The sequence below is a fragment of the Phlebotomus papatasi genome, chromosome 3 (assembly GCF_024763615.1).
Source record: "Phlebotomus papatasi isolate M1 chromosome 3, Ppap_2.1, whole genome shotgun sequence".
Classification (NCBI taxonomy): domain Eukaryota; kingdom Metazoa; phylum Arthropoda; class Insecta; order Diptera; family Psychodidae; genus Phlebotomus; species Phlebotomus papatasi.
In genome coordinates, this window is record NC_077224.1 from 10376278 (window position 1) to 10388637 (window position 12360).

The 12360-nt window shown below is 31.2% G+C and overlaps 2 protein-coding genes across 2 annotated transcripts; one reads left to right on the forward strand and one right to left on the reverse strand.

The window, feature by feature from the left end:
• Positions 1-100: 100 nt before the first annotated feature.
• LOC129806667 (60S ribosomal protein L44) lies at positions 101-772 on the forward strand. The gene is made up of 3 exons (XM_055855430.1): positions 101-209; positions 369-542; positions 613-772. The coding sequence occupies exons 1-3, from the start codon at positions 207-209 to the stop codon at positions 748-750; spliced, it is 315 nt and encodes a 104-aa protein (XP_055711405.1). The 5' UTR covers positions 101-206; the 3' UTR covers positions 751-772.
• A 2-nt stretch (positions 773-774) lies between these two features.
• LOC129806664 (WASH complex subunit 3) lies at positions 775-5669 on the reverse strand. Its single transcript, XM_055855426.1, has 5 exons — positions 5496-5669; positions 5054-5215; positions 4794-4958; positions 961-1229; positions 775-895 (listed from the first exon to the last, which is right to left on the reverse strand). Exons 2-5 carry the CDS (start codon positions 5099-5101, stop codon positions 829-831), a joined length of 549 nt encoding a protein of 182 aa, XP_055711401.1. The 5' UTR covers positions 5102-5215; positions 5496-5669; the 3' UTR covers positions 775-828.
• Between the last annotated feature and the right edge of the window lie 6691 nt (positions 5670-12360).

The following is a 12360-nucleotide window of genomic DNA, read 5'->3' on the forward strand; positions in this document are numbered from 1 at the left end:
CTCATGAGTTCAATAAGAGGGTTTCGAGACTATAATATGAGATTTCCCCACCATCCACACAAAATTCACCATCAAACTCTCCCACCACTCGCACATTCACCACTGTCAATTTCATTTCCGGCGGCCATTTTTCCAACCTTTTACATCAAAACTTCTGTGGAAACGTGGATGTCACAGTGATTTCACGGTGAAAAACCCTTGGAAAAATGGTAAATATCCCATCATCTCCCAACAAAAAAACTTCTGTACCACCCAACCTTTCTGGGCAACCTGAAATCCTTATGAAAACCCCAATTCATCTGTGTTTTCCTGCCTGATAAACAAAAGTGAGGTTAGGATATGCAACTGATTTTCTTGCTATTTTCCAGGTGAACGTTCCCAAACAGAGGCGCACTTTCTGCAAAAAGTGCAAGTGCCACAAGCTCCACAAGGTGACACAGTACAAGAAGTCCAAGGAGAGGAGAGCATCCCAGGGCAGACGTCGTTACGACAGAAAGCAGCAGGGATTCGGTGGACAGACGAAACCCATCTTCCGGAAGAAGGTAAATATCCCAATTATACCCCAACAAAACCCCCTTCAACCCTCCTCACTAACCCCGTCTTGCCCTCCAGGCTAAGACAACCAAGAAAATTGTCCTGCGAATGGAATGTACCGAGTGTAAGTTCCGGAAACAGACTCCCCTGAAGCGATGCAAGCACTTCGAATTGGGCGGCGACAAGAAGAGGAAGGGACAAATGATTCAGTTCTAAACACCCGATGAGTGAAAATAAAGATTTTTTGTCCAATTTCCCAAAAAAACTGTCTTTATTTCATTATCTTCCGGAAAGTCAATCCTCGTCAGATTCCACAGGTTCTCTGTACAGAATCCCATCCGGAAGGATCCTATTGGGTTCACTGAAAAAAGAAACCACAGAAATTAATCATCTTGCAGAAGAATATCCTCATCTATTTGAATTTACTCAAGAATATCGGGATTCAGTCCCTCTGCTCCCATTTTCTGCTTCACAGCCGGAGGAGGTACTCCAAATTGAACCATTTTGAAGTACTTCCTGTACCTAACATCCTCACATGCCTTCACACCATTCTCCTTGGGCTCCTCGGGCTTCTGAGCCTCAGCCACTTCTGCATTTTCCGCTTCTGCTACTTCTTCAGTTTTCTCTTCTTCCGGAGCGCTGTCTTTCTTCTCGCTGGGCACTACAACATCCTGGATATCCGGAACTGATGCTAACTTTGGAAACAATCAATTGAAATTATTCAAAGCTCAAATATCGTTTTTCTTTAAGGTTGAAACACATTAACACAGAAAAAAAATCGTTTGGGAAATTATTAATAACTGCTAGAAAATTTAAAAAATGTGCTATAAAATCCAAAATAGAATATTTATCCAAAATAACAATCTATTCTTTTTCTTTAAAGCTTTGTATTTTTTCGATTAAACTCCTATAAAACAGCTATCTTTCTTGTACTTAAATGTACTTATTTATTGCTAGAAAATTGCAATAAAAATTAATTTTTTGTTTAAACTGCTATAAAATCCAAATTTGAATGAAAATTGAACTACCAGATTCGGATATTTGTTGGAAAACCTTGAATCCAAGGAATAAAACTACAAGTCTTTTTTTTTATTATCTCTGTGACTTATTTAATTTAAACTGCAATAAAAATGCAATCCAAAATAGAATATTTGCAAGAAATATTTGAATTCCAGGAATAAAACAACAGTTTATTCTTTTTTTAAGCTTTTTAATTTTTTTGTACTTGATTGCTAGAAAATTGCAGTAAAAATTAATTTTTAGTTTGATTATTTTATTCGTGCAGTTTTCAAAATTTTAACTTTATCAAAAAAAAAAATAAAGAAATAAACTGCTATAAAATCCAAATTTGAACTATTAGATTTGAATATTTGTTGGAAAAACTAAATCCAAGGAATAAAACTACAATTCTTAATTATCTCTGTGAGTTATTTAATTTAAACTACAATAAAAGTCCATTTTTCTTGTAATTACAGTAGAGTCTCTCAAATGAATCTCTCAAATTCGAACGCCGTTTGGATTCAAAATCTCAATTGTGAGGTTATGTTAGAAAGTTCGTATTCTAGGTGAATGGCAATCATATTTATGTGCTTCTTCATGAATGTTTACATACATTATTATCGTATAAAATGAAAAGGAAGTATGTTACCATTAAAACTTGCGAGAAAGTACGAGAATTTTATTCAAAGTACAATTTAATCTAACATAAATTTCGTTAGTTTTGAAAAAAATCTTCGAATTTGGGATGTGAGAAATGTCAAAAATACCCCCCGAGCGTTCGAATTTAGGAGACTCTACTGTATATCTACAAGATCCAATTTTAAAGATTATTTTCCCGCCTTTAATTTTCAAAGTTTCTAAATAAAAAGAATATTGGAAAATAAAACTGCTAGAAGTGCCATTTGAGCTTCAAGTAGTTTGCTATAAATTTGAGAGTCTTGGAAGAAAAACAAGAACCTATTTTTTTTAACAATGCAGTTTTTATCTTAATAAAGAAGTTAACGCTGAAATTTGAGGTTATGTACGATCAAACCTCGAAAAATATAGCTAAATTAAAAGCACTTCCTTTGCCCAATGTAAGATTGAATTGTATCTCCTAAATAAAAAAGGATTTGTTAAGTTTTTGAGGTTACAATTGAAATCAGCTGCAATTTAAAGAACTTGTAGAAGTGCTAGATTAGGTTTTTTCTTCTTCATGTCGTAATTATTATTCAAATTATTGCTTCAATTTTTTCCGCAAAAGGGCAATAAAATCTAGCAATGAAACTGCAATAAATCTTTTTTCCTTTCACAATGCGACCTATTTTCTTAGTTAACAAAGAGACTCTGCTAAATTTTAGAGGTTGGAATGAAATTCAATTGACATCTAAAGGACTTCTAGAACTACTAGAATTTTTTATCGTACCTAAATCATTGATTAAAAGTTCTTCGAAAAGGTAGAATAGAGATTTTTCAATTTTGTCTGAAAAGGGAAATAAAATCCCTACTCATGAATAAAAAATAAATAGAGGAAACTGCTATAAAATTCGATTAACCTACAATTAATGTGTGCTCATGTTAGAAAATTTACTTGAGTTCTAGAAATAAAATAAAAATTATTCTTTTTATTTTATTTGCAATTGCAATTGCAACAAAAGCCTATTTATTTTTTCTAGCACTGTAAATTTATTGTACATTACCTGGAACAGAAAAAAACATTTCCATTTCATCGCAATTCTACAAAGCTTACGAGCACTTAGTATACTAGTAAATTTTTTATAAATCCTTTATTTTGTGTTCCTAATATCTAATCGGCGAAAATTAAAATAAAAGAAACTTCTAGAAATATTGGCTCCTTTCAAATTAAAATTGCAATAAAAACCTTTATAGCTAAAGAACTGCAGTGATGATTTATTATTTTTAATACTCCCTTGCTAGAAATTACCAAGATTTCTAGAAATATACTGCTTTCCGCCCGCAATTTGACATTCATATAAACTTTCTAGCACTTCTTTTTACCGCTAGAAAAAAATAAATGTTCAAAGGCTGCCGCATTCAAAGGCAGAGCACTTTCCCCTACCTTTTTACCTGCTATTTGAAATTAAATTTTCTAGTACCTTTTGTTACTATTTATAATTCAACTAGTAATGATTTACTGCAGTTTTTAATTTTTAAGTGTACTGAAAATTCTTTTATTTATTATCACAACAATGTTCCAGTAAACTGCAATAAATCCTGCAATTTTTCATACACATTTTGAGTCTCTTTCGATAAAAAATGTAGAAATTGTCATTCCTGTTTGAAAATAATTTTCTAGTTTTTTTTTTTATTTTCGAGGCAAATGTCTCATTTTCTTGCAGTTCCTGGCTTTTTCTACATGAAATTCAAATTTAACCTAATTTTTCTACCACATATTGTTGCAATAATTTTCCTATAAAGATTTTAGAGCGGTTTTTTATTTTTAAATCTGCTAGAAAATATGTTAAAGATTTCTTTTTTTTATAATGATGTTTCACCAGTAAACTGCAATAAATTCTGTTTGTTTCATATAAATTTATTTCTTTCTCAATTAAAAAATGTAATTGTTTTTTTTAAGAATTTTTATTATTGAAAAAATAATTTTCTAGCAGTTTTCGTAGATCTGTATGCAAGATATATGAATACATATCCGTACTTTTTTATCATGATGTTATACCAGTAAACTGCAATAAATTCTGTTTGTTTCATATAAATTTATTGCTTTCTCAATTAAAAATGTAGTTGTTTTTTTTTTAGAATTTTCACTACTGAAAAAATAATTTTCTAGTAGTTTTCGTAGATCTCTAGGCAAGATATATGAATACATATCCGTACTTTTTCAGTATATCTGCAACAAATCGTTATTTTTATTGCAATTTAGTATTTTAAGTTCTGCTAGAAATGATTTTCTTCATTTTTAGCTTTGTACTATTATTACATCTACAATGGAGTTCTAGTAAGGATTCTCATAAAATATGAGATGTTTTTTTTACTAGAATCTAACTGCGATAAAGTACTAGAATTCGTACGAATACTTAAAATGTTGTCACAGTGTAAATGCATTAATTTCGAGAAATATTTTCTCCTTTCTAAACCATAAGGAATCAATTAAAAATCGGGTTTAAAAGTAAAAAAGACAAGGATTACGATTAAAATAATTAACTTTAATGAGAGAAAAAGTAATTTAAAAAAAAAATTAGGCAAATAATTGAGGTTTAATTTTTGGAATTTCTGTGATAATGTGTTTCAGTAAATTTACTTACTTTGCTCTCGACAATCTGAAGTGAGGCCTCAACTTGCTGCAGTTTGTTCTCAAATTCGATGAACTTTGACTCACATTTTATGACAAATTTATTCAAAAAGGTTACCGTGCTAACGATAAAGTGATTTACGAAAGCGAGGATACGTTTTTGATGAATCGGGGGCACCTAATCGGGGAAGAACAAGAGACAGATTCTTCAAAAGATCCTGAGGGATATGGGAATGTGTTTTAGGGGATTTTGGGGGTGAGCAGAGGACTCACCTGGCTCTTATCAATTTGCTGCCCCAGAACTGCGAGATCATCATCCATTGGGCGAAAGGGTGAGGAAGTCACTCCCGCCCAGGGGAGGACACATCAAAAGCACCTCAGATTGGGCTTTTGTAATCAGTTTGTCGGCGCAAAGGGAATTGAGGTCTCCCGAATCTGAAGAGATACGAAAATGATGGGAAAATTATGAAAATCTCAGGACAGGAAAATTTAAAAAGCGCGGGAAGCCAAGCGCCCGGCGAATTTCAAGTCTAGTAGAGCTCATTTACAGATGTCGCTCTAGTCATATAACAGTGTCTTTGCTAAGCTACATGAGCGCCTCTATCGACTGCTTTTAGCAACATTTTAATCGATTCATCGATGAGGGCAGAATCGACAATGATTCTTTAATTTGCAGAAAAGACGAATATCATGAATACAATTTAGGATTTCTTACCTTTATGCACTTTGTTGGACTTAGGAGAACTCTACCTCTACGCACCACCAAAATTGCAGGCCTTTAAATTCACCAGATTCATTAAAATTGAAGAGAAAATGAAGATTTTACCCATCCGCCTTCCAAGCACTTTTGTCAGCAGAATGTTTGTCAAAAGCTGCATGGATTTAAACTACATTTTATTACAGTAACTAAATGGAAGTTTTCTACACAGTGAAAAATAAAATGGAAGTGTATTAAAAATTTATTGAATAAAATTAATTAAATTTCAGGAAAAAGAAGTTTATCGTGAAAATTTGAGAATTTATTATTTTACGCGATGATTAAAAAGACGATTAGAATGATAAAGCGATGGCAGAGCCATCTGAAAAACTTTCAAAGTAATTGTTAGGAGTCACTGCTAAAATGTGCCTATTATCAGGGGCGGTTTTTATCCCACCAAACGGTTATTTAAAAATATTCTTTTAAGATTATTTAATTTATTAAATCGTAAATTGTTAAAATCTTTAGTAAATTTAGTCATAAATAAATAAAATTTTATAAGTTAAAAGTGCATTTTCAAAATAGTTATAAAAAAAGTTTCTAGTCAATTTTGAGTTATTAACCCTTTAAGGACGATTGGAGCACCGGTGTCCTATAAAGAAAATAATTTTTATAGACTACCTAAAGTAATTTTTTTTCTTTTGTTTGTACGTAATTGCAAAGTAGAAGGTTGGTGAAATCTAGGATATTTTTTGCAAGTCTCCAGCTATTTACTATATAGTAAGTTTTTAAGTTAAAAAAAGACGAATTTTTAAATTCTCATAATGAAAAAAAATTTTAAATATTTTTTATACTTCCAATTTTTTTTAAGCAAAACCGTTTTAAGAAAAGAAACTACAATACTCAAACATAATATTTTTCATTAGAGTGAAAATTATCAGTCATTGGTATCGTGAGCAAAACTACTTAAATTTTTGGGCTATTTTTGTTCCTATCGTTCCTGAGAGTGGGAACAAAACAGCCGAGTGCAACAAATTCTGTTCCAAATTTCAGGAATAAATTTGTATAAAACGAAATCAACTCAAATTTGTAGACATTCCACCGTATCAAGACGGTTCCAAAAGAAAAATCTAACAAAATTGTAACTAGGAGAAGTTAGGCATGGTTCGCACGTTTTCTCGAAGTCCATTTTTAAGATTTTTTTTCTGACTAAACTGTGAAATGGACAGTAGATTACGCTACACCAAAAAATCTCTGGTCTTTTGGGTCTCTATATGTGCCTGATTCATTGCCACAAAATCTCTGATTTTTCCTGGACAGGAAAATGAAAAAAGTATGACGATTTGTGCGAACCTTGCCTGTGAAGCCAAGGTTCAACCTATAGGTGGTACAGGTTCGTCATTGCATTTTTTCTGGAATAGCTCTTCCTCACAATTTAATATTTTTCACCGATTGCTAGATTAAAGAGCCATGAATCCGTGAAAACCATAATTTCACTAAAATACTGTCCCTTAAGCAATTTTTTGCCATTTATCTGAAGCACTATTTTTCCTGCATTTGAATGTCGACAAATTGACTAAAATGTGAGGATTTCGAATGCGACAACATAAAAAATTTATCAACTCAATTTTCTTGGTCTCTCTGAACCCTTTCTTCATCTCTTCCTCCCTTTGCTTTCCTCATTGAGGTTAGGTTCTGATTTTCAAGCTGCTGGAGTTGCCTAATGGATTGTCGAACCATATAACCATAACACTTTCAGCGGTTGAACCATTACGCAGTGTAGCATTTGCGAGTTTTTCGCCGGTAGGGAAAAACTTCCTTGGATGCAAAACATTATTACGAAAATATCAACCCATATTAACCCTTCATCCATTGGTGTAAGTGGTTTTTTTTTCTGAAAATGAACTTAGCTGTAAGAAATCACATGAAATGCGCGCCATCAAAATTACCAATTTTCGGCCAATTTTCTATTTGTGATCCTAGACCCTAGGAAAGAAGGGTTAGACTTCCTATTTTTGTTCTAAAGATGTGTTTTATATTTACCTATATTATGGCTAAGAAATTAGGATTCATCTCTTTCCCAACAAAGAGAAAATTCGGATTGTTCGAAGGCTCGCGCGTGCGAAGCATGCCAAACTTCCACTATATTTTGTATTTCAAACAAATTCTAACATGTGTTAGAGTAAAATTTCGATCAACAGGGAATTTCGGTCAAACCAAATTCGAATTTAGACAATTTCTTAAAATCTGATAAAAAAATTAGATATTCTAGAATTTTATAATTACTAAATTATTATTAGATTATCAAGACTGTACTTCCAGATTGTTTTTTTTCGAAAATTTCTACATTGCAATCTAATACATAGCTCTCTCCGATATCCGGCTGACGGGGGGACAAAATGACATTTGGGGTTTTTGAATTGGTCAACGGTTTTTCTTTTTTGCGCTGCGTGAATTTATTTTCTGTGGAAAAACAACAGAATTTTCTTCGATAGTGCGCTTATGTTTCATTTTGTACCACAATTTAGTATCAAAGGCTTTGATAAAGTGAAAATAACATTTTAATTCATGTTGGAAAGCTGAATGTTTCGTAAAAAAAAGTTTAAATTTATCAACCGTCAGTGTTTGGCAGCTGTCAGTCGGATATCGAAGTGCCGGATATCGGAGAGAGCTGTGCAATGTAAAAACTACATTTTTTACTATGATGTCTTCGGTACACCTTTTAGTTTGGTATAATTTCGTAAAATCAAAATTCACTTCGCTTTATTTCTCAAAAGACTTTCATAAGTCCCATAAGTCTATCACAATAAAAAAAAAACTAAATTTAAATTGGTGTGATGTATAAAAGAAGAAGAAGAGTGCGAATGAGTGGGATAGACATATGCAAAGCTTTTAAGAAAGAAAGGGATGTGAATTTAGACTTTATAAAATTTCCCTGACTAAAAGGTATGCCGGAACCATTACTAAATTCATTTTAAATTATTTTCAAAGGGTAAGCTTTTGCTTTCTAAAATTAAAAATAAGTACATTAGATATTTTCTTCTCGTTTCGAAAAGATTAATAAATCTATTACGAAAAAGCGGGGTAATTTGCATTTCTCAAAATACGAATTTAACTGTGTCAATTCCATTTACGAGCTTTCTGTTATATAAAAGTAGTAAAAAAAATCGTATACTATAGCAGAGAAATGGAATGGTTAGTTTACTCTGCAAACTCAAGATATCTTTCTTATCATTCTCAAGAGACCACAAAACACCTGCGCGCTTTAAAGTAATCAAAAGATGATAAGCGAATCACTTTTCAACAGACATTCGCTTATCCAATTCACTTGTTCTTTGCGGAATTGTTTAATTGAGAGTCCCGAGTTATAAATAAACTCAAATTTTTCGCTCTCGGAAAAGTGTCTCAATTTCATCTCAGAGGCGTTTCTTCTTACTACGAGTTTAATAGTATTAATTTGCATCTTAAGTTTGAGATAAGAATATGTATAAAAGTTTTAGGAAAGGTTTATGAAGCATGTTTTTATTTACATTCTGCAGTGAATGTTGTGGACAAATTTGAACAAAACAGCAAACCATACACAATTTATAAAAAAATATAGAAAAATAAAAAAAATGAAATGACCTTTTGAGCCCGGTTAGCTGGATGTTGGTGATACAGAAGAGTTTCAAATTACATTTTACTTTGCTGCGTAGGGAAAGATTGTGAGAGTAATTAGAAAGAATTATTTTAAAAACTCATAACATCACGCCTTACAATACATTATTTTGTGACAGTGGAGGCTTTAGTATAAAGCTCTCAAGCACGACTTTTAAATAAAAAAAACATGAAATCAAAATTAACATCCCTTCCTTATCCTTTCTCAAAAATTTTGTATATGTCTATTCCATTCTTTCGCACCTTTACATTGTTCTTCTTTTTTTTGAACATCACAACAAATTCAATTTAGATCAATCCACTTTTGATGGAAAAAAGATATTGATAGACTATGCAAAATGATTGAGAAAGGAAGAAATGTGAATTTTGATTTCATGAAATTTTCTTGATCTAAAAGGTGTAGCAAAGTTACATAAAACTTAAATCTTCTAAAAAATAACTCATATTTTGATATTTTAGATGTGGTTGCAGGTAAGACAAAAACCTCTTTATTTTTCTTTGTCAAACTCAAAAGAAACTTTCATTTGCTTTTAGAGTTCTGTGACTGAGTACTGATCGAATTTGATTTTTGGCTGACAATGAAATTTATTTTTTATGGCTCCGGCATATCTTTGAGATCTGAAAAAATTCATGAAGTCGAAATTAGAATCCCTTTCTTTCTCACACGCTTTGCATATGTCTGTCTCATTGTTTCGCACTCTTCTTCTTCTCTTGAACATCACAACAAATCCAATTAGCTCAATCGAATTTGAAGTGCGAGGAACACAAATTTTAACTTCATGAAATTTTACTGATCTAAAAGGTGTGCCGGAGCCAGAACTGATCAAAATAGATTGCTGAACATTTATCGCTCAAGCGTACCTTCTATATCAGTAAAATTTCATAATGTCAAAATTCGTATCACTTTCATTCTTAAAAATTTTGCATATATCTATCCTATTCTTTTGTACTCTTCTTCTTCTTCTTTTGAACATCACACCAAATGTAATTTATCTCAATCGAATTTGAAGTCCGAAAGAATGAGACAGACATAATGACACAATGACATAATGAGACAGACAAATCTTTTGAGAAAGAAAGGCACACGAATTTTGATTTCATGAATTTTTATCGATCAAAAAGGTGTGCTGGGACTATTATAGCAAATTTGTACAGTCATAAATAATTGAAATTTGTACAGTAATTTTCCTGTTTTTCTCTAACAAATATTTATTTCAATTTTGTTTTACGATATTAATTGACGAAAGATGAGTGCAGGAAGAAGACCTTCATGCACTATCTTCATTATCATCCATTCTTTTTTACTATTTTCATATAGATAGCTTCATCTCCTCAGCGAATTTTTCCACCGCGCTATAAAACGTTGCAGGTCGTCATTTCTACACTGAGAAAAAAAAGAGGCTACGATTAACTTTTTTCGTCATAACTTTAACACTTTTCGGGTGTAAAAATATATCAAAATTTTTTAATTTTAATTTTACACCTTTTGAGGGTAAAATCAACATGGAAAAGGGTAACTTTAACCCATAATACACCTAATAAGGGTAATATTTACACCGATTTCGGATTAATACTGCAGGGTAAAATAAACAATTCCGGAATGTTATTTTGACTTTTTCGGATTTCTCTCACAGTGTAGTACCTTTATGACAGGGTACAACTAATTTCTTTCTATGGTCTTAATGAATTTGACGGATTTGACCCATGTTTTTTTCAGGAAATTTAAGGCGTTAGACAAGCTATTAAAATATAATATTATAATAGATAAAATGTTTTAAAACATATTGAAAAAATGAGTTGTTCGTAAATTGAGTCGTCCGAAGTTAGGGCGCTTTCCCTTCATTCTTTTTATTTTTTTACTTTTCTTTTCTATTATAACTTTCTCTGACTTCATTTTGTTTTCATATCTTTTTTTTCTTTTTGTATTTCTTTTCTGTTTTTATTGGCTGCAGCAGAATGGTAAGTATTTTGGTAAAATGGTAAGTAAAAAAATCAAAAATGGTAAGTAAAACATGTAAATTTGGTATGTAAAAAATCAAAATTGGTAAGTAGAAACTCAAAATTGGTAAGTAAAAATTCAAAATTGGTAAGTAAAAATTAAAAATTGGTAAGTAAAAATTAAAAATTGGTAATTAAAAATTGAAATTGGTAAGTAAAAAATAAAAAAATTGGTAAGTAAAACATCAAAATTGGTAAGTAAAATTTCAAAATTGGTAAGTAAAAATTGAAATTGGTAAGTAAAACACCGAAATTGGTAAGTAAAAATTCAAAATTGGTAAGTAAAAATTGAAATTGGTAAGTAAAACATCAAAATTGGTAAGTAAAACATCAAAATTGGTAAGTAAAATTTCAAAATTGGTAAGTAAAAATTGAAATTGGTAAGTAAAACATCAAAATTGGTAAGTAAAACATTAAAATTGGTAAGTAAAAATTGAAATTGGTAAGTAAAACATCAAAATTGGTAAGTAAAACATTAAAATTGGTAAGTAAAATTTCAAAATTGGTAAGTAAAAATTGAAATTGGTAAGTAAAACATCAAAATTGGTAAGTAAAACATTAAAATTGGTAAGTAAAAATTTAAAATTGGTAAGTAAAAATTGAAATTGGTAAGTAAAACAATCAAAAATGGTAAGTAATAGATCAAATTTGGTAAGTAAAAAAAATCAATAAATTGTAAGAAAAAAATCAAAACTAGTAAGTAGAAAAAACTAAAATGGTAAGCAAAAAAAAACAAAATTGATAGGTAAAAAATCAAAAATGTCAAAATTTTTCACTGGTGACGACAATGGAATATTTTCTGTTTAGGAATTTATCAGTAACACGCCTGTTGAGGCAAAGGGAAATTTTCTGTGTTTTGGGAAGTTATTAGTTCTGCCCTTTGGGGCAAAGGAAAATTTTCTGTGTTTTGGAATTTATAAGTATCGCCTGTTGGAGCAAAGGGAAATTTTGTGTGTTAAGTTAAATTCCGCCCTTTGGGGAAAAGGGAAATTTTCTATGTTTTGGGAAATTATTAGTTCTGCCCTTTGGGGCAAAGAAAAAATTCTGTGTTTTGGGAATTTATCAGTATCGCCTGTTGGAGCAAAGGGAAATTTTCTGTGTTTTGGGAATTTATGAATTTCGCTCTTTGGGGCAAAGGAAAATTTTCTATGTTTTGGGATCAGTATCATTTGTTGAGGCAAAGGAAAATATTCTATGTTTTCGGAAATTATTCGGGAAATTTTCTGTG